Genomic DNA, 23103 nt, shown 5'->3' on the forward strand with positions numbered 1-23103 from the left:
CCCGTACTAATTTTAAGAGAGGAAAGGATGGAGAACTGTTTGATTCTCTGTGGCAAGTGGCAGTACAATGACATAATATAATAAAAGTTATTGGTTTATTTCTATTTCATTCCAACATGCGCTTACTATTTTTTATGATTGAGACGGAGATATACATATCTCTTTTCAAAAAAGAGAAAGAGATAATTGCTATTACTTATTGCCTTCAAAGATATTCTTTCATTTTGAATGATGTTAAATTATTTTTATAATTTATATATTTGACTTGATTGTAAAGAGGAATGGAGTGATGAACACTAAATATTTGTATCGCATGTTCTCAATAAATCTTCTTTATCAACTACTTAATCATTGTACCTTTTTTAAATACATTAATAATTTTATTTATCGTTAAAAAGGAATATTTTATTATTAGGAATATTATTGCTCGTTGAAACTTGAATGAAAGAAGTTTTAACATTCAAAAGGCTTGAACATATCTCGATAGGATTAGAACTCCAGATTTTTACTCGAAAAAGTCAATAAAAATAAATACAGTCAGTTCCGAAGTGCTGGTATATTAATGTACAATATATTGTTATTTACATTTTCATATTATAAACAAAACATTAACCCATATATACGAGGGTCCCTATTTATATATCGGGAATTAGAAACACTGTTCTCATGTGAGTCCATCTGACAGTTCCATCGTTAAGTTTGACATTATTGACGATATACGTACTCAGAACATTTTGTCGCACGGACGCTATTTGTTTATTTTATATTTAGTTGATAGTTTCGTCTCGACAAAAAATGGAACTGAATCGTGAACATTTTTGCTCAATGATTTGACGTGGATTATCACAACAAGAGTGTATCCATCAATCAACTTAATTTGACTTTTGGCGATGAAGCTCCATCAAAAATCATCGTGTATCGCTGGTTTAGTGAATTCAATCGTGGTCGTAGTTTGCTGTCCGACGAGTTTCATGAAGGTCGTCCAAAATCGGCTGTTGTGCCAAAAAACATCGATGTTGTGTCTGAAATGATTAAGCAAGATCGTCATGTCACCTATTGTGAGTTTGAGAATCCCTAAGCATTAGTTTCACCAGCATATATGCAATTTTACATGAACACTTATTTGGGTTAAAGTTATGTTCGCGTTGGATCCCACACAATTTAACAATAGCTCAAAAAAAGGCTCGTGTCGATTGGTGTAAAGAAATGCTTAAGAAATTCAACAGCGGTGCTTCGAAAGACATTTATAAAATCGTGACAGGTGACGAATCATGGATATATTTGTATGAGCCCGAAAGTAAGCAGCAGTCTGTATGGGTGTTCCAAGATGAACCAAATTCAACAAAAGATGTTCACGCACGAAATACTTCAAAGAAAATGGTGGTCTGTTTCTTCGGGAAAGCTAGTCATATTGCAACAGTGCCCCTAGAGGATCATAGAACAGTAAATTCTGATTGGAACACAACCACTTGCTTGCCAGAAGTCTTCGGAGAAATAAGGAGAACAAACAAGAGACGCCGATTGTTCTTTATCATGACAATGCGAGCCCTCACACAACCGCTCAAACAAGAGACTATTTGAGCACTCAAACCATCGAATTGATGGGTCATTCGCCGTACAGCCTTGATTTTGCATCCAATCGCTTCTTTTTGTTCCCATCCGTGAAGAATAAGCTGCGTGGTCAAGGATTTTAATCGCCCGAAGAAGCTATTGAAGTGTTCAAAAGTCATGTTTTGAAGATACCTCATTCGGAATGGAATAAATGAGTACCTTGAAAAACAATAAAAATATATTCGCAGCTTAACTATTTGTATTTTTTCCTATTCCCGAAATATAAATAGTGACCCTCGTATTACATATAAATATCTCATAAGGTCGCAGCTAGGATGGCAAAGCTAGAACTAGTAGGTTCGAAAATATACCTGACTGAGTGTGGGTACTGAAAGTATATGATTGAATAGCGACTGAATTAAGTGATCGCAATCCAGATATATCAACAAATTTGAAAACTTTTTAATCAATTTTCTCGCAGTGACTTGTGTGTTACTTTAATAAGGAAATCATGTTCAGTAATGTTTTCAACAAATCAGTCAAGATATATTATTTTACGTTATTTAGCGAAGAAAAAAGTATCTCATTAAATTTCAACAATATAATAAGTAACCACTGATATAATAAATTATTTAAAGATACTGATATACTTGAAGTTTTATTTTATTTTGAGTATTCATTTCTACTAATTGTCCTAAAACATTAATTGAAATCGCATTATGTTGAATTGCATTTGAAAGAGAAACAGCTTAAATAATAATGTAAAACTACTTCTCAATGAGATATAGGTAAATTCATGTTACTTCAAATAAAAAAACGGCATACATAACGAAATCAAATTGAAATAATATTCATTTTAGTACTCAATTAGCCAATCATATACTACATCTTGTTTTTTTCCCCGTAGTCTAATTTATTAGGCTAGGAATAATATGTTAAGAAGTCTTATGTTCGGTAAAAAGTACATTTTTAACGCCCGTCAAAATTAAGAAAAATAACAAATTATTTCAAACGAATTAGAAAAAAATTGACTTAAATTTGTTCTTACCTGTTCTAAAATTGACAACGATATCGATTAGAAAAATGGTATCTGATAAACAATTGAAGGCTATCCAACGCGTGCTTAGATCGTCATTGAAGAAGCTGATGGCTACTGGAAGGATGATCAAGTTGGCAACTAGTAGCAGCAACATACACAGGTCCCAGTAAAATCTGTAAAAAAGCAGTGTTACAGTTAATTGATACTTTTAATATCCAGAGTAAAATTATTTATTTTACATGTTATTTAAAACTAATTTTTTGATTTTGGATTTACAAGTCTTTTCTCAGCTGATAAGTTTTATTCATTTATAGTTTTTCGACTTTTAAACCTTTAATCCCAACTAATGAAACAAATTTCTTCATCACTAAATTGACATGAAAGGAATTTCTTAAAATAGTTATTCTTAAATCTGATCTATTAGATTTTTACATATATTTTGGCTATTTTTCATTTTAAAAAAGCATATTAAGTAAGTATTAAGTATATGTTAAATCCCTACACTTTCCATCATTTTCTGTTTTTTCCCATCTTTCTGGAAATATGAAAAAAGCGGACATTGGGACAAATATGACCATGTGGAAAGAACGACGTTGGTTTACACTTTATCAGCATTTCGAAACCGTGTGCTACCAAAGCTATGCTGTATCGATCTGAACAGGTTATAACAAGTCAATTGAAAAGTCCCCGGCCTGACACATAGATGGCGCTACTAGAATTAAATCCATATATTTATTAGTTAGCCCTAATCCTCAAAATATCTGTGTATACATTTGACAGCTGCCGGATCATTAGTTTGTGAATTATGGCATTTTGAGTGAAACAACTTTTGTTATTGTGAAAAAAAAATATAAAAAGGAATTTCGCGTGTTGATAAAATATTGCTTTTTGAAGGGAAAAAATACAGTTGAAGCAAAAACTTGGCCTGATGCCGAGTTCCGGACATTTTCCCAGGAAAATCAACCATCACGGATTGGTATGCTAAGTTTAGACGTGGTGAAATGAGCACTGAAGATAGTGAACGTAGCGGACGCCCAAAAGTAACAACCCGGTAACAACCTACCGACGAAAACATTTAAAAAATCCACAAAATGATTTAAAATGACCGTAAATTGAAATTGAATGAAATAGCAGACAGTATAGATATTAACTGAACGTGTACATCATATCATTCACGAATATTTGGGTATGAGAAAGCTCCGTGCCAAGTGGGTGCCGCGCGAGTTCACTTTTGACCAAAAACAACGACAAGTTGATGATTCGGAGCATTGTTTGAAGATGACCAAGCGTAATAAACCCGAGATTTTGTGTCGATATGTGACAATGCATGAAACATGGCTCCATCATTTCACTCCGAAATCCAAACGATAGTCATCCGACTGGACTGCACACGATGAGCTCGCTCCAAATAGTGGGAAAACGCAACAGTCGGCTGGCACGGTTATGGTCTGTATTTTGGGATCCGCATGGAATAATTTGCATTGACTACCTTGAAAAAGGAAGGAAGGTCGTTTGAAGGACGAAACCGCCGAAAAACAGCCGCATTTAAAGAAAAAGAAAGTGCTGTTTCACCAAGACGATGCACCGTGTCAGTCAGTGAAAACGATGGCAAGAAACCGAATTAAATGGGCTTTGAATTGCTTCCTTATCCACTGTATTCTCCAGATCTGGCCCCCAGCGACTACTTCCTGTTCTCAGATCTCAAAAGAGTGCTCGCTGGGAAGAAATTTTTGTCGAATGAAGAGGTGATCACCGAAACTGAGGCCTATTTTGAAGCAAAGGACAAATCGTACTACAAAAATGGTATCGAAAAGTTGAAGGGTTGCTATAATCAGTGTATCACCCTTGAAGGGAAGTATGTTGAATAAAAAAAACTAATTTTGTCAAAAAAATGTGTTTTACTATGGTAGGCCGGGGACTTTTCAATTGACCTGTTAATCAGAAGTCGGTATAACTGATGAGTACGGTAACTGTGGGTAAACTTTCCATTATTGTTTTTCTTTGTAAAGTTTTCAAACACCAATTAACTATCTTTGCACTTTGTTACGCTTTTCTTTATATTTTATATTAATTTTATGCGAAAAACATGTATCGATTTCTTTTATATGAATAATAATTATTTTATAAACATAAAATACAATTATACTTTTTTCTATATTTGATTTTTGGTGTTAAAAATTATGTGAACAAAACATAATCCTTTTAAATGAAGAGAATTACTTTGCTATGTTATGTTGGCAAGATTCAGCTATACAACTACTGTAAATCTGTAAATACTATTATTTTTGGATTTTGTCATGGATATTGAGTCACTAACATTCATCAATTCAGTAAGATAACTATAAGTATTCATTCATAGAGCACCAAATTTTATATTATTAAGTGCTAATGCACTAAAGAATCTGTAAAATTAGCTCTAGTAGAACACGTTTTTTTTTGGCATTTTAATTTGCATCAAAACAAAAAAAATAGATGGGCCAAGCCTATTTTACGTTTTCTTACGAATATATCTTGTTTATAACGTTGTTTATAAATTCGCCTGTTAATCTAAACCTATTTATAATGCACTATGGCTATTTTTATATTGCAAAACATTGGATTACATTAACGGAAGCCAAATATTGCGAAGAAAATAGACCGTGTTATGAATACGGCATATTTTCGGCGGGAAAAACATTCTCTCAATTATTTGTTTTTTATGATAAGGTATTATACACTTGGTTCAAGGGAAATGGTGGTCATTGACCGTTTTCAATGAAAAAATGTTAAAAGATAATCATATAAGTAAGATTAATAAAATTTAAACTTATAAAGATAAATAATAGAAGAATTAATCATATTTTATCAAGGAAGTCTAATAGATTTTGCTAGGTTTAAGTATGCAATGTTTTTATTTGACACATATGTCATTTTATTGTACTGATAAGCTTCAGCTTCAAGCTTGTACAACGTGGTGCAAAGGTCTCGCTACCATTTTGATTGCCTATAACTTTCCTCAAAGAAAAGATAAGTACGTTTGGTTTTCATAAAAAGTTTACTTGGTTTTTACATATCTTTTTTCGTTATGATTGAAAAATTATATTGGCTAAATGGTCACCGCGATTCGCTATGCAACTTTTTTAAGGCATTTTTGATGACATCCTGCAACATCTGAGGCTGAATTTCTTCGATTTCGTAACGAATATTGTCTTTATCTGTTGTATCGTTTGGGGCTTATTCACATAGACTTTTGATTTTAAAAAACCCCATAAGAAAAAGTCTGGTGCTGTTAAATCCGGAGATCTGGCTGGCCATGCTAAATCGCCACTTCGTGAAATTAGTCTTCGTGGAAAAACGTGATTCAATAATTGAATTGTTGAACGAGCTCTGTGTGTTGTGGCCCCATCTTGCTTAAAACACATATCCTCTAGCCCTTGTTCCTCTATTTTAGGCACAAGAAAATTTCGAATCATGTCTTGGTCCCGTCCCCAAAATCGACTGTTCTGTTTATTGACGTGGCCACTGAGAAGAAAATGGGATTCATCCCTCATTATCAATTTAGATGAAAAAACCTTAAAATTGCATCAGACAGCCTTAGGATTGCATTACTGTAATCCATTCCTTGATCAGGATCTCTCGGTAGCAATTTTTTGACTAACTGAATTTTGTACGGGAACATTTTCAAATTAGTTTTCAAAATTCGCCTTAAATTGCGTGTAGAAATGTATAATTGGGAACCACGTCTCCGAATTGATGTTTCTGGAGACTCTGCAACACTATCGCGCACCAGAGCCACATTTTCAGCGTCACAAGACGTTCGTTATCTTGAGAAAACAGGCCTGTCTGCTGTCGTACCGTACTGTCGAAAATTTAGATGTAAACGATAAATTGTGGTTTTCTGAGGCACTGGATGATTAGGATATTTTTGACGTAATTTCAGAGTGTCAATAATGGATCGATTATTTTCAATAAATATTGTCAGTATTTCTGCTCGTTCTTGTTGCATAAATATACGTAATAAAATTTAGACATCTCGACAACACAACGGTTAAAGCGAAACTGAGCAAAATGTCACATAACCAAGATCGAGAAACAATCCGTTGAAAGTCACCGTTTTCTGGTAAAAACGTTCGGTGAGCATGCTCTAACATTAAGAACAAGTGAGGCGTGGCTTCGAAAATTCAAAAGTACGATATGGATATGTAAGATAAAGAACATTCTGGTAGACCGAAAAAGTTTTATTTTAGAGTTACTGGATGAAGACCCAACCCAAACTCAAAAACAATTGGCAAAAATGTGGCCCAGTAAACGATTAGAAACCGATTACGAGCAATGAGAAATATCTAAAAGATGGGAAGATAGATGCTACATTAATTAAGTGACAGGAAAATGGAAAATTGAAAATGCATGTGTGAAATGCTGCTATATATGATCGGAAGTGGATTTATTTTGAAAACCCTCTGCGTATAAATCATGGTTATCACCTGCCGAAACCAGCCGATCTATTACAAAGACAAATCTTATTGGTCACAAGACAATGCTGTTTGTTTGATGAGACCAGAGTGTCGTAGTGTATTACCAATTGTTGAAACCTGGTGGAACAGTTAATATTGATCGCTACCGATAACAAATGATCAATCCGATTATGCATAAATTGAAAAGCGTCCAGAGGCACGGTAAAGTGATTTTACAAGAAGATAACGCGTCGTCTTATAAAGCAAACCCAGTCAAGGAAGCGTTGAAACCACATGAATGGGACATATTACCGCATCAGCTGTATTCTCTAGAAGATCTTGTCTGACTTTTTGCATTAATGGGACACGCGCTTGCCTAGCAGCACTTCGACAATTTCGAAGAAGTTGTAAAATAGCTCGATGAATGGTTATGCTCAAAGGACAAACGGTTTTTTTGGGATGGCATCCATAAATTGCTTGAAATATAATAATAAATATTCAATACTTCGAATAAATACATTTTTCCACTTTCTTGAAAATCACGCAGTTTTTTTCCGGAGAAAAACCGGTAATGACTTCCCGGTACATCTGGCAAGACGATTTTCACTCACCGCTTTTTCACTAAAATGCCTTAGGGTAATTATTTTTACATAGGGTTAGTTTTGTTTTAGTTTATAGCGTGTCAGATAGCTTACTTCAATTTACCTTGATATGTATAAAGCGTGTGTCAGAATTAAATTCGTTTTTATTTCGCCTATTGTCTACCGCAGACATGTAACGGAGGGCAGTGGGGCTAGGTTGCGCGCTTACCGCGTTCCATCTGTTTTAGTTACAATGGAACGTTACACGATACTGCAACCCGCTTTTCGCGTACGAGCATTAACATACAAAACAACTATTCTTATATTCTTTTTCGGTAAAAAAACTGTACCAAGTGTAAATTTTATAAAGCGTTGGGTGCTCCCGTTTTAGAAGCTTAAAACAAGTGAAAATCTCGACCATCTGCACCTATCTTTTGGAGTTGATCCAAAATAATCATTGCGTTTGCGCTTAGTGATTCTGAACTTCAACAGGTCTACAGTGAGTCGGATTATTAAGTAAGATTTACACTTCTATCGTTGCTGTAAAGAGTCCTGTAGAAAGGTAATATTATGTAATTATGGCATGTCAATAAGCAAAACTGGTCCATGTGATGGATAATGGTCTGAAGTAACTCATAGAACTGCATCAGACATCATTTATGCTCACTTAGTCGTCGGGTAGTCGTTTCGGCCTATCAATTATCTATCAATTCAGTGATGACTTTTTTGAAGATAATTTGACTCAAACTGTAAATTCGTAATGTGTGGAACTACTGCTATAAGATGAAATGGAAGTTATCAAAGTGACATACCACGAATGAGTCGTTTAATGTTCTTCGCAAATAGTTCTCGGGAAGAATTACTAATCGCCGGGGCAATATCGAGTGGATCCTCCAGATATAACCTTCACATTTTTATAGGTATAAGTTTTCAATCAATAGCTGCGAAGCTTATTTGAATTAATTATAGTTAAAAGCAAAGCGATTCTCAACGCACTGCAAGATTGAATTGTTTGAATCAAGATTGAATAAATGTGAAGAAGTTAAAGGTGATCATAGAAAAATGTTATTGTTTTCCGTAAATAAAAATATAATTTTCACTTTTTGTTTCAATTTTTCTATTAAGCTATTTCTGATTCCAGTAATGTCTTTATTTTGTTCTATTAACTAATTCTTTTGTTATATATTTGTAATATAAAAGAAAATAACAATGAACTATAATGGGCCACCTGAATATTTATACATTTAAAAATATTTATATAATTAAATGTTATTTAGAATGACCAAAAGTGGGTTACCCATCCTTGGCGACAGCTTGGAACTTAAGCACTTTTTAATTCCTGAATCGCTTTGCACTAAAACTCTTAGTGTATCGAACTTTCGTTAATCCTCTATTAAAAGGTTTGCATGCAGGAGCAATTATTTTAGTGGAGTTAAAAGCATATGACCGTTTTTGTAGCTTCTTTCGGAAAGGGATTAATTTAAAATTAAAAAATAAATAAGTGATAGTTTATATGATTATTAATATGAATAAACATAACTCAACTCACAACAACAAAATACGTTGTAACGATTATAAATTTCTTTGGTGGTTAATCCAGTCAGTTTGATATTTTTAACATTATCTATCATTTTTTAAAGACAGCTAAACACTTCTTCGAAGCAAAACGATTCTGGGTAAACAATACTTTCTAGCTCGAGAATTTGCTTACTTATTGTACTACCGTCTTATAAATATTAATGAACTAATAACTTAATCTCTAAATGTTATAGAAAACTAATTGCACTTGTCCTTAGGTTAGGCTTAAAACAAATAATAAGTTAAAAGTAGCGACATCTACATGTTGCACGTCGCGAAACATTTTCGCAAAATTTCCTATAAAGTTAAATCTCTGTTTCTCTGGGACAACCTTCTTATTGCAGACCTGTGTAATTTTAGTCCTCACTTATTTCCGTCATATATTTAATGCCTGTTTAAGGCTGAAGCATGTCCCGGAATGCTTTAAAGTGGCACAAATAATTATGCTCAAAAAACCTGACAAACCTGCAGAACAACTCGAATCTTACAGACCTATTTCGCTACTACCTGAAATATCAAAGCTATTTGAGGAACTGATATTTAAACGTGTTAAACATTTGGTAACAATACCAGATTTCCAGTTTGGTTTTCGAAATCACCATTCAACAATCGATCAAGTGCACAGAGTAACTGCAGCTATTGAAAAAGCGTTTGAGGAAAAGAAATACTGCCCTGTAATATTCCTGGATGTCTCACAAGCTTTAGATCGGGTTTGGCATTTGGGATTAATCTGTAAGATGAGCAAGTTGTTACCGCGTAACTATTGTCAACTGCTGGAGTCATATCTTTTCGGAAGAAAATTTAGAGTATCGCACGAAATGGCGTTCTCGACATTTAAAAATATCTCGGGTGGAGTTCCACAAGGTAGCGTCTTAGGACCTCTCCTGTATCTGCTCTACACTGCTGACATTCCAACAACAAAAGAAACACTTCTTGGAATCTTTGCTGAAGACACAATTATTATGGTAAAAAATATGTATCTGCCTAGGGCAATAGAAAAAGTGCAAGTGGCAGTCAACAAAATCTACAAATGGACGAAAGATTGGAAATTCAACTTAATAGCTCCAAATCTGTCCACGTTAATTTTGCATTGAGGCAAAATAATAAAAACTTAATTATATCACTCAATGGATGCCCGATTCCTCAAGCAGAATCTGCTAAATACCTTGGAATCATCTTGACGGTAGATTAAATTGGAAGCATCACGTTGGACAAAAAGTAAAACACATTAGAACCAAAATAAAACAACTATACTGGTTAGTCGGAAGATACTCTCAACTTGATCTAAAATCAAAGAGGTTGATCTATAATACAATTCTAAAGCCAATTTGGATATATGGGGTGAAAATATGGGATTGCACTAAAAATTCAAATCAACTAGTCATACAACGCTGTCAAAACAAGGTTCCTCGATTAATTACCAATGCTTATCGCTATGTAACTAATGAAGAACTGCAGGATGACCTAGAAGTCAAATGGATTTGCGAAGTTATCCAAGATTTCGCCTTGAAACACTAAAGAAGATTACTAAATCATACTAACGTGGAAGCGATACAACTGCTGGACAGCGCGCAGGATGTCAGGAGATTGAAACGAACAGAACCATACGAACTTATATAAAGTGTATACATTTAGTGTAAACTATTACTGCTATAACTGTTAATGATTAATAAATAATTATAATTTTATAATTGAGGAATACATACTGATGTATTTTCTCGCACTCGTCTTGCTTATTAATTAATCCAAGTACATAGGAAAAGTAGCAATAAATTTATTGTAAATTAAGATTGTACTAAGCGTATCCAATAAAGATGTAAAAAAAACTTATTTCCGTCAAAAAATAATAGTTTAATAGTTAAAAGTTTAATAGTTAAAAAGTAATTTTCACGGAAAATAAAAGTTTCTGCTCTATCCGCGTACTACACGCGTTATATCCTAAAGAAGGAATGAATAAAAAAATGAAGAAACATTCTGTATTAAACTCACTATATTTTATGGAATTTTATATTTTTCTGATAAATAAGATAATTTGCATATATATAAATAATATTAAATAAATAACCTGATAGGTGATATTTACTATGATATGAATAATATCGCGAACGGTTTCTAAAAATATACTCGCCGATTTTTTTTAGAAAACATCGTAAAATCGCCTTACGTCATAAATAAAGTATTTAAAAATTCGCATTTTACGTAAAACCGGTTACCTCCTCTCGAAATCGAATCCGTTGTCAGAATATTCGAATATTTTATCCTTCTCTCTCTTTTATTAATGGTGCATATAGCGTATGTAAGTTATATAAAATATTTTTATGAAAATAATTGAACCGACTTCAAAAAATAAATAAGGGGCTTACTAAAAATAATCAAACTTAGATTTATAAGACAAAAAAAAACATTTTATAATAAAATATGGAAATAATAATCATTATAATAACTAAATAAAAATAAACAAAAATCTTATTATTATTATATATACAAAAAATATTTTCAGGGCCGGGAAACGAACTCGCGACCTCCGATAGGGCGAACTAAACCGGCGAACATACAAAGATATACAGCCGAATATTCGAAAGAAGGATTTCAGACACACATTATATTAATTTTCTTTAAAAACTGTGTTATTTAAAGAATGAAGAGACGATTTCAACAAAGCGATATAAAACAACATTGGAGCCGGCTTGGTGGCGCAGTGGTAAAGGCAACAGACAGTCCCCCTACTGTTGCGATAGCCGCGGGTTCGAATCCTGCTGTGGCATTTTATTACCATGCATTTTATGTTTGTGATTGTTTGATATTTGTGATTGTCCTTAGGCAAGAGTGTAAAATCCGACAAGGAAGATGATCCCAGTCACGCCAGTAACCAGGCTGGGTAAGACCGGATGTCTTGCGGGATGATTTCTAAGTTGGTTATTCGCCAGTCGGTAAGCTTAATGCCAAGGATCGTGGTTCATCGCCCACGTTAAATAGTAGGTCTAGTCCAGATAAACCCACAGTTGGTAAAAGGAGACTTTAAAATATGTAAAAAACGACATTGGGGGGTTTTTGTCTGCTAGAAAACAGACCAGACCCACTCACTGCTTCACTATTCAGGTTGTCTTAAAACAGTTGGCCCTTACACATGGTTGCGATGCCAGGGCCGTAGCGTTGCATTATATAACGTGTTTGTATAAGACCATAACAGGAAGGAATGCAACCATAATATACAGCAATACAAATTACACGCAGTAAACTACTTATAGATAATTGGGTCCAGATTTTATCTATGTCCGTCTAAGTAGAATGGTGGTGTACAGTTGCTACAGTTCTGGAAATGATGAAACTCATATAGAAACCTTGATAGAAACGATGGGGTTACCGGCTGTAGGATTTCAATACATAATCACTGCGATGGGGTATGACAGCCTCAGACAAAGAAGATGAAGAGTGGTAGATTAGCTCGTTGAAAACGATCTAATAATTGTAAATGAATGGGAAAACCAACCTCTGAGATAAAAAAAAGCGATCGTAGATGTAATAGTGGTAATACAATGTTTAGGATCAAGAGTAAAAGAATGGAAAGTACTAAAAGATGAGTTACTTAGTAATCATAACTATATTTCGTTCAATATAGAATAGAATAGTAATTACCTCCAGCGTTATATAAATGCAGTTGGATAGTGAACTTAATATATCAAATATACGAAAGTTTACCGATATAGTAAAATAATTAGAACATAACTCTCAACCGTATGTAAGGTCAAGTCAAGAAATTACCTATAAGTAAGAAAGCAGCGAAATTATTGGTGGATTGTGGAGATTTCACAGTTACGTCAGGACTATCTCAGGTGGCGTAGAAAGTACACCAGAGCGAGAAGAAAACAATTTACGATAAATCAAAATTTCTAGGACAATTTTTCTGAAAGCAAAAAACCATTGAAAGTGGAAATTGTAAAGTTCAAAGTAAAATCTGCCGTCTTGGTTGACGTAGGCGACAGGCGACAGGATTGTTGTGATAGTCGCTGGTTCGAATCCTGCTGCTGCATGGTCATACATTTATGTTTGTGATTGTTTAATATTACTGATTGTGAGGCAAGAGTGTAAAATCCGACGGGGCATATGATTCTGGGATGATTTCTAAGTTGGTCACTTGTCGGTCGGTAGGCTAAAGGCCGAGGACCATGGAGCCCATATTAAACAGTAAGATCAGTCAAGATAAACCCTTGTTGGTCAAAGGAGACTTTAAAATATATATTAAAAGCAAGAAAATGGTGGAAAACTGTGATATATGGAGAGATGGCTACCAGATAGCAATGGGAAGTATATATATATATATATATATATATATATATATATATATATATATATATATATATATGATGTTGTGTATGTGTTATTTTTAATGTATCTTATATGGTTCTTATATAAATAAATTATTGATATTGTTACTTCTTATTGGACCTTTCAGCCTAGATAGTATTAGTATGTAATAATTTCTGATTTTTGGTGAATATTTCTCCAGGACGGTCAAGAATGATGGTGATAAGGTTTTATTTGGAAATCACTTTTCTTTTCAGTTCTAAGCCATAATGCCTATTTGGAACTGAAAAACATTGAAGCGGTAGTAAACGAAGAATGTTTAGGATTCGATTCGTAAATTATTTACAGCGTTGCCAACTTGTGGGGAATTTACCAATCTGTGGGGGATCTTATATTTATTGGAGATTTATTGCACATTGGTGTTATGCGGGGATTTTGACATTTCATATATTGATAGAGGTAGAAAGTTGAGAAATCAATAAAAAATGTATGTTACCAAAACTGCATCAAGTCCTGTGCTAATATTTTAAACGGTGAAAAAAAGGTTAAACGACCAATTCAAAACATTTTCTAGAAAGATGAAAATGTACCTTGTTCTGCGATTTCAAAAGAACATGTCAAGCATTTTATATTCTTATATATATTGACGTCAGATATTATCCAGCGATTTGAACGATTTTTCTTTTATATCCGTTGTAAATTCATCTAGTAATTAAATTACTGGCGCTAGTGCTGAAGCAAACCTACTCAACTTTTGTGGCGATTTAGGTCTGCACAAGTTCCAAACTCAAATTAATCTGAAGGGAAAAAGAATTTCCCGTGAGCTGAAAATGTACAATATATAATATATAAAATATCAATTCAGCATATTAAAAATACATGATACTAGGATATTCTTGACGTCGAAATATCTTTAATGTACGGTTTTTTTTTTCAAGATTTTTTGATAATTCTTTAAAAATGTATAGCTTGTTTGGATTGATTTCATTCCTATATCAAAGTCTCGATAGCTATATATAATAATTAAAATATTCTTTAATCAGATCCATTTAACAATTTTTAACATAATAATAAAACATTAACAATAACAACGTTAGATATATTTTTAGATATCATTTACGTAAAATCCTAGATATGATGAACAGTGCGTACCAAATAAGCAAACCATTATATTAACAGAATTGTTATTACATATAAATATAAACTAAGTACATATATCTTAATAATATTAAACAAACCTAATCAGTCAATTGTGACCTTTCAAGAAATCTAGTCATCGGTAGTTTTATTTTTTAAATACTACGACGTTCTAATATGTTCAGAGCTTGAATGGAATTTGCTCAACTGTACTTATTGCTCAAAATTCGATGTATCAATGTAAACAACTGTGATAAAAATCTAACCTAACAGTTAGATTCGAAGGTTTTGACATTAATCTATATGAAATAAGAGTTTTTCATTTGATATTAAAAAGTTATTCAATGTATACACACGCTAATCATGAAACAATCAAAATTGCATTTTCAACATTTACTACCTTTGTTGTTTAATTTGAAAAAGTTTACTTCTGAACTTGATCGAACGCTTTTAGAAGCTTATGGTGATGTCGCTCGATCATGAAACAATTTACGGTTTTTATCCCAATGATTTAAAAGTGATCACTTCATTGTCGATGACTTGGAGGACCAAAAAGCTGGAAAAGCTCAATCAATTTCAAGATTATTAAGTGAACACCCAACTCAAATTTTCAAAAAAACTCATCAAGGTTATGAGTTGATGAATCAACAGACGTCTGCATCACGCGATGGAAAATATCTAAAAAGAGGAAAAAGTCTACAACATCAGATGACATTTCGAACAGTTTCAACTTTACTGTTTCATTTCTTGCCAAGCAAAAAAAGAAGACAAAAAGAAGAAGAAAAATTTTCTGACTGACGATAAAAACTGAATCTTCTACGACAATCCCAAAAGCAAAAGGTTATGGGTTAGTCTCGAGAGATCCACATCTAAAGCCAGTGGAAATATTCATAGTCACAAAGTCTCTTATTGCCCCAAAATCTGCTATTGTAAATATTTACTGACGTCAAGTGAATAAATCCATTGAATTTAAAAATTATCAAAAACGAGAATGACAAACTTGCAAGATAACACCTGCACGTTGCAATAGTTGAGAAGGATACATTGTTGCATGAAACTTGAATGGACAATTTTTTCTGTATCCAGTTACTATCTGTACTGTATCCAGGCTAGCATAAGGTTTTGAAATATTGAATAAGTTCGAAAATGAATCCATTATTGTATATACCGTGACCAAACCAATATGGTGTTGCTGGAATGATGGGAGAGTTGCAGAAATTGGAAGAAAATATTTTGATTAATATATATTGTACCAAGTTTTCTAATTAAACGCTCTTTAAAAAATCATAATAAATGCAAGCACTTAATTATAATTATAATATATTGTTGGAATATGGGAATGCCTCGATCCTGATTTTCAAACTTCCTGGCCTAGAAGCTTTGCGCAGCTTAGCAGCTGTTTGATAATGTATCTTTATATGTTCATACATACGTGTATAGTAGTTTTTATATCTATTAAATCACTTAAAATATCAATGACAAATATGATATCAAGAAAAAATTTCTTTTTTGACTTATCTATATCTCAATCTATATTACAATAAATTTGCTGTATGAAGTTTTCAAATAATTCTCAACTACAGAAATTGGAAGAAAATATTTTGATTAATATATATTGTACCAAGTTTTCTAATTAAACGCTCTTTAAAAAATCATAATAAATGCAAGCACTTAATTATAATTATAATATATTGTTGGAATATGGGAATGCCTCGATCCTGATTTTCAAACTTCCTGGCCTAGAAGCTTTGCGCAGCTTAGCAGCTGTTTGATAATGTATCTTTATATGTTCATACATACGTGTATAGTAGTTTTTATACCTATTAAATCACTTAAAATATCAATGACAAATATGATATCAAGAAAAAATGTCTTTTTTGACTTATCTATATTACAATAAATTTGCTGTATACAGTTTTCAAATAATTCTCAACTACAGTAAATGTTATGAAATACATTACTGAGTAACAATAAAATAATACCAATAATTCTGAATAAATTTAAGTTTATTATGGATGTTAGTAATCAAAAAGTAATTAACTAGTTAGTTCTTCTATAATATTTTAGGAATTGACGTATTACGTTTATATTTTTTATTATAAATATTTAAACTTATACCTACTAAGTTACAAGAAAAAAATTAATCTTTGATATGAATTGAACATACCTTCCAATTATAATATTATAATAAAATATGTTAGAAGGTAAGACTATTAAATATAAATTAGTAAATGATATTATAATTTTATTTGATTCTTCGTGGTAAATCTAATTTCTAAATAATTGATTATATATTAATTTTTAATGGTGTTTTTATCAAACAAATATTTAATTCGGTTTAGGTATTGTTATATGTAATAACTAACAATTATTTTTCTATTTTATTATGAGACATATCTTATGTATCAGGAATTTTTGTAGGAAGTTTTAATTTTTTAAGAATAACATGTACTATTTGATGACAAGAGAACTCTAGAAGATAAAGAGATAATGGGGAAGAAGCTGATTGACAAACAAATTGTTACTTTTTGTAGCGAAGGAAATATACATTTTATCTCTCATATCCTAGTAGAATGTTCGAGTAGTAAGTACCGTCAAAATATTAAACATTAGGGAATGGATAGACTAAAATACTATTAAACATAAATAAGCAATAAGTTATTATAATTGAGTAAATTATACAAACTTTTAATGGTCTATTATATTATTCTCTAATATGTTTTTAATATATATGCTAATAAACTCGTCTAATTCTGCGTAACCTAAGAATCATTAACATAAAATTAGAAACATTACGACCTAATACAAAATTACTCGTTTTCTATAAAAAACATTTGTATTTTTTTCAAAATTTTAGTTAAAATGAAGGTGTCCATAACATTTGCAAAACCAAGGAAACTAATAGAGGAATCATTGTATAAGACTTATTATTTGATAATAATGGTCAAGGATCTGGTATTACTAACATTATCATTCGGTTTTAGCAGTTCCTGATACATTACGACTTGTTAAACCCTCCATATATACAACAGGATTTTATAATCATGAATACGAATCACGCTTTGACTCAATTTGTATAACTTTTTGTAGAATGGTAGTTTGAAATGGTAGTCATTTCGTCTGCTTTTTAAAACAGTCGATTCAGAAAGATATTTCTGAGTTTCAGCTGGGTTTTCGTTCAATACGTTTTGCAATTTATTATTTTTGAATTTTTTTGATTTTCCATGTCGTTTTTTGTCAGTGACATCAACATTTTAAAATGTTGAAAACAATTCGGATATATTCTAGGAGCATCACCATAGGATTCTAAAAGTATAAGCTTTAATCTATTCTATATAGTACATCTATATATTCGAACTAATCAGACAGCATAGGATTAATCAATAAGGGATAGCTAATTAATGTAAATTTATAAACAGAAGTTTGAATCACTTTAAGTAATTCGAGTTATCTTCGAAAATTATATAGCAGTATTAGTTCTATTTTATTTTTTAATAGTTTATTTTTTATTGTGCTGCAAAACTAATCTTCTGGTTGTTAAGAAACAATATTAATTAACGTTAAATTAGCCATTTTATCTTATATATCCAACAGCGTATGTCAACGTACTATCACCACTGTGCAAACGGGAGAGATCGTTTTATTTTCTTGTTGGATTATTATTTTTTATCTCGGTGTCGTTGCTCGAGCATGCTCGTAGTAATTTGTCAACAGTCTTACTGTTTAGCGATCCAGCTTATTTCTAGATTTTAGCAAGTGGTAATGTAAACATAATTATAATTTGCAAACATACTTAACACATTCTAGAAAAATAAAAAAAATAGATTGTGTAATATGTAGTAGATAAAGATGTGAATTAATTTTGACTGTAATGTAGTTATACATTCTGAGGTTCATTGTTTTTGTTGATTGTATCAAAAAAATTTGGTTTTCCATATTGTTCTCTGGATAATTTCCAGCTATATTTTTTTCAAATAAATAAAAAAAGTAAAGATATTTTTAATAAGTTCTGTCGTTTTTTCTGAAATTTAGTACAATTTTGGTGGTGATAAACCAACGCACAAAATTCTTTCTATGTATTTTAAGTTGTTGAGAAAGTTACACTCCATGCATTGTTGTTGTTAGAAAAAAAAACTCATATTATCGTCTACCCAATAAAACAGGTAATGCATGTCATCAACATTTATGTCGTCAATACGCCGCAATGTTGCCGTATTAACTTAGAATTTTAGTTTACAACGTTTGCCAGTAATCAATACCACTAATGTTTTGAAGAATATTGTAGACATTTGACAACAGTGTCGACCAGTACCAACACAAATTTAATTTTATGGACTGATTTGGTTACATATTCTGACGTATAAAACAACATTCTGTATCTTTTTAACTAGGGTAAAATGAGAAGAGAAAATCCGCTCCATGTTTAAAATAAATTTAAATCTTTACAAATTGTATTTGTCAGTATATGCGACGTCATCTATGACGTGCGTTGATTGTTTTACCGGAAGGGCTATATATAGTCTATTTAAAGTTATATATATATATATATATATATATATATATATATATATATATATATATATATAGACTATATATAGCATATATATATATATATATATATATATATATATATATATATATATATAATTTTCCTTCCGGTAAAACAATCAACGCACGTCATGTCAACGCACGCAATGTAAGCGAATGACCCTGTCAAAGTCGTCCAGTTGTCAGACGTATGCAGAATTCTTGAAAGCAATAGTGATAAAGGTTATAACTCTAACCTATAAACTATTGTGGCTGTATAATTAAATGTAGTTTTTAGATGTACTATAATATTAAAATATTATATTTGATAACATTTTTGTTCAATTATTGTATTTAGATTATAATTTTGTTGTATGTTAAAGCTAAACTGAACTAAAACTCAATGACTTGACTCAACTTGAGTTGATGCGGCAACATTGAGACGTTTTGATGTTACAAATTAAGGTACGTATGTACCAAATAATTTTGAATGGACTATACATATTTCATTCAGCAATTTATCATTATATTATTCTAAATGAAAGTGAAGGGTGAGATTCAACTATGTTTACGTTACACTCTTTAAAAATATCATTATTGTAAGAAATTCTGTCAACGTCAACTTTCAACTACATATCTACGTATCTACATAGAAACTTAAAAATTAGCTTTTAAGATTTTAACTATTTATTACCGAACCAAAATATTTCATAAAAGTGTACCTGATAGAATAGTTCTGGAATGAATATAGGCGTAAATAGGCGTAAATAATGTAGTACAAGTTATTACAACAATTAACCGAATGAAACAAAATTATTGGTCTTGTGAATGCAACAATTGTGAATTTTTTAATTTCTACTATTCTTTGATTAGCAGTCACCTAACTGATTTTATTAACCTTTTATTAATTGAAATATTAAACTATATGTACTAAAAAACTTCTTAGAGTCCTACGGAATTGAAAAGTCTGGATATTTTACGGCTTCTACTATATAATCCAGACTTTTGTCAATTTAATTTTTATTTTATACAACAACATTGTTCTGTCTGAACATTGTTTTCATGTTTGGATGGAATTATTTACTACGCAACTAAAATAAATATTATAAGAAGGTCAAAATAACATCCAGTTAGTGATTTTGTTTTCACACGGTCTTATAATAGAAAAATATTTAAAAGCTATTTTATAAAAAATTGAAATTACTAAATTATTGAATTAAAATGAAAAATATTTTATAATATTTAAAAATAATATATTTAAAAGACAAAGATCAATAGCGGAGGAATATTTTATCTAAATCTATCTGAATGTATTGGGCTACAACTAATCCAAAAGAGATATCAAAAATTCTTAATTGCTTTTTAATTTTAGTATTTTGTTTAAAGGAATTTGGGAGATTTTTTGATTTATTTATAATTATTATTTATTTATATTTTATAGCCCATCAGCCTCTTGGGCTATTTAGGGCCGAGTACATATTTAGTTACAATTTATAAGAATAATAATAAATAGCAGCATACAAAAACGATTACAATTAATAACAGAACCCATATGTATAAACATAGAGAGTATAAATAGAATATATAGAAGTAAATAAAGGTGCATTATGTAGTCAAACAGTGAATTTAACATGATTACATAGAATAACTTATAAACTTAACATAAGGAATAGAATGAGTAGTGCAAATAGTGTATTTTGATTTTGGGATTTTGTTTTCATACAGTCTTATAATAGAAAAATATTTAAAAGCTATTTTATAAAAAATTGAAATTACTAAATTATTGAATTAAAATGAAAAATATTTTATAATATTTAAAAATAATATATTTAAAAGACAAAGATCAATAGCGGAGGAATATTTTATCTAAATCTATCTGAATGTATTGGGCTACAACTAATCCAAAAGAGATATCAAAAATTCTTAATTGCTTTTTAATTTTAGTATTTTGTTTAAAGGAATTTGGGAGATTTTTTGATTTATTTATAATTATTATTTATTTATATTTTATAGCCCATCAGCCTCTTGGGCTATTTAGGGCCGAGTACATATTTAGTTACAATTTATAAGAATAATAATAAATAGCAGCATACAAAAACGATTACAATTAATAACAGAACCCATATGTATAAACATAGAGAGTATAAATAGAATATATAAGTAAATAAAGGTGCATTATGTAATCAAACAGTGAATTTAACATGATTACATAGAATAACTTATAAACTTAACATAAGGAATAGAATGAGTAGTGCAAATAGTGTATGCCAACTGCAGACCAGGCAACCCAGTACGCGTTAAGGCTAGACAAGTTGGAGTAATCCTGTGGCTGCAAAGTAGTTAGTTAGGTGATCCCGATTGTTTAATGGACCAAATGTTCTATGGAGTCCGACATCCAAGTTGCTGTCTCAAGGGCCTGTACTTACGGCATTCAGTTTGTAAATGTCTGACATTCAGTAAGGTTTGGCACTAATTACACATAGCAGGTCTTTCACCTTTTAACATATATTCATGGGAGAAGATGCTCAGTTTATGTCTTCCTATATCTCGAATATTAGCATTTTGATAGAAGTCTTTCTTGGTTTCCCATAATGTATTGATAGTTAGTAGGTCCCAATGTAGTTTGAACTTTCCTAGTGAACAAACTGTATATACTGTTTTTTTTAATATGAAATTAATCAATCATTCAAATTTGTTCTCCTCGCATTTGTGTTACTTTTACATCTAAACTTAATTTTAACCGACGCTTCAAATTTTATACACAGCAGTTTTAAATCTCCTGACTTGCCAAAGCAACCGTCAGACCCCTAGCAACATGATGCGCAGTAATAGACGTACTCGGTCTGGCATTGACACGCGCCAGAGCTGATATAACAATGAGTGATTGACAAGCATCAAACATTGTTGGAAACTCGTCATTTGTAATCATGGATACGGTTTATAATATTTTCTTAAAAAAAGTGTTAAGTTTTTTTTTAATTTCGAACGTCGTTAAAATATTATCACTCTTATTTGAAATACGTATGTAAATAAGTATTACGTACGAGTCTAGGTGTAAATACATTGAAATAAGTCGCAGTAGTATTCTGTTTTTTTAGAAATTCCTTTCACCATTTATTTTGGATATATTTTTAGATCCTGATACTTCGTAAACTGTCAATAGGTTTTATACAAATTCGAAATAATCGCGCCAGAGATTATTAAACATTGAAATGTTGAAATTACTGAAATAAATCTCGTCTATATTTGATAATTGATGTATTTTTGGAGTAGCTGTTACGTATAGTGTTCCATATTCGTCGTCATAATTTATAGAAAAATGTAGTTTGATGTTGTCACGTGTGTTGATCTATAAAACTATGATACAATATTTGGATATTGAGATAGGCTCAACGGTTTTGTTTGGAATGAATGAAGTTGGTTATAAGTGGGCTGAATTTAGAGTTTTTTGAGCTATGGCCATATGTTTTCATGACCTATGGACCTGAATCTTTCTTAGCTGTTTCATACTATTCTTATAATCACAAATCTGATTTTTGACTGATTTCAATATTGGGGTAAAAACTAATTTTTATTTTATTTATCTTTCAATTACATATCCAATTCTGAAATAATAAAAAATATAAATACTTTTCTGGATTTTTTTTCAATAATATTAAATATAAATCTAATATAAATTCTACTAAAAAATAAATTCTAAAAGTTCTGAAGTTCCAATAAATATTTGAAATTGATGAATTTTCTTTTATTTTGGTCTCCGTTTTACCATCGATCGTTTATCTGGACTGGACCTACAGTTTAACGTGGGCTCCGAACCATGGTTCTCGGCATTAAGCCTACCGACTGGCGAGTGACCAACTTAGAAATCATCCCTGAAGACATCCGGTCTTACCCAGCCTGGTTACTGGCGTGAATCGGATCATTGTCGGATTTTGCACTTTTGCCTCGGACA

General features: G+C 31.5%; 1 protein-coding gene across 8 annotated transcripts in view; it reads right to left on the minus strand.

Annotated features, from left to right (window-relative positions):
• Ih (hyperpolarization activated cyclic nucleotide gated potassium channel Ih) overlaps nucleotides 1–23103 on the minus strand; it is a 332983-nt gene that overhangs the window by 46052 nt on the left and 263828 nt on the right. For all 8 annotated transcript variants that reach the window (XM_076404225.1, XM_076404222.1, XM_076404223.1 and 5 more), the window contains one exon: nucleotides 2600–2763. In XM_076404225.1, coding sequence (XP_076260340.1) covers nucleotides 2600–2763 — 164 coding nt within the window. The remainder of the gene's footprint in view (nucleotides 1–2599; nucleotides 2764–23103) is intronic.

Source organism: Rhynchophorus ferrugineus, unplaced genomic scaffold (assembly GCF_030347505.1).
Source record: "Rhynchophorus ferrugineus isolate W39M unplaced genomic scaffold, kcgeb_rfMv2 rfM4, whole genome shotgun sequence".
Taxonomy (NCBI): Eukaryota; Metazoa; Arthropoda; class Insecta; order Coleoptera; family Curculionidae; genus Rhynchophorus; species Rhynchophorus ferrugineus.